The sequence below is a fragment of the Tarenaya hassleriana genome, unplaced genomic scaffold, assembly GCF_000463585.1.
Source record: "Tarenaya hassleriana unplaced genomic scaffold, ASM46358v1 Cleome3564, whole genome shotgun sequence".
NCBI lineage: Eukaryota > Viridiplantae > Streptophyta > Magnoliopsida > Brassicales > Cleomaceae > Tarenaya > Tarenaya hassleriana.
The window spans coordinates 1-800 of record NW_010966647.1 but is presented as its reverse complement, the minus strand read 5'-3'; the positions used below and the strand labels follow the sequence as shown (position 1 = coordinate 800).

The window sequence follows — 800 nt, the reverse complement described above, 5'->3', positions numbered from 1 at the left end:
TTTTTTTTCCAGCTGGAGGTTCAATACTTCCATGATCATGCAACTCTCACCGCTGTTGCAGCTCTTAAGCAAAACCCTCTAATCGACGTAACAGCTACTCTCGGTACACCGACCATTGCATTCGGTGCAGAAGCCGGATACGACACTGCTTCCAAAACTTTCACCAAGTACAATGCTGGGATCAGTGTGACAAAACCGGACGCTTGTGCCTCCATTATACTGTAAGCCCATTTTTTTATTCAGATCTCTTGGAGAACGAACTAATTCTCAGGTCTCTCCATCTATAATCTGAAATTTCCATTTCAGGGGAGACAAGGGAGACTCGATAAAGGCATCATACCTGCATCATGTAGACGAGGCGAAGAGAAGTGCGGCAGTGGGGGAAGTGTATAGGAAATTCTCAACGAACGAGAACACGGTAACAGTGGGTGGATTATACGCAGTGGATCATTTGACGACCGTGAAAGCAAAGCTTAACAACCACGGTAAGCTCGGGGCACTTATCCAGCACGAGGTTGTGCCCAAATCGCTAGTGACCGTATCTGGTGAGATCGACACTAAGGCTCTGGACAAGTATCCGAGGTTCGGTCTCTCCTTAGCTCTGAAACCTTGAGTGAGAGAGAGAACACGCGATGGACTTTGGTCTGAACTCTGAAGCTTTTTCACTTCATGAATCTCATCATCATCGTTTCTACGGCGGCTTCTTTTGGGGATTTGCGTTTTCCAAATAATCATCTCCGCAGGCAAACAAACTGACGGTTTATTATTTCTTTTTTAAGACCGTTTTTGTTTTTTTTTTT

General features: G+C 45.1%; 1 protein-coding gene across 1 annotated transcript; it reads left to right on the top strand.

The window, feature by feature from the left end:
- Positions 1-6: 6 nt before the first annotated feature.
- Positions 7-797, top strand: LOC104822210 (mitochondrial outer membrane protein porin 2-like; the record flags this gene model as incomplete). The annotated part of the gene is made up of 2 exons (XM_010553350.1): positions 7-221; positions 307-797. Coding segments are annotated over 2 exons (522 nt in total), but the record flags the coding sequence as incomplete, so codon positions are not given.
- Between the last annotated feature and the right edge of the window lie 3 nt (positions 798-800).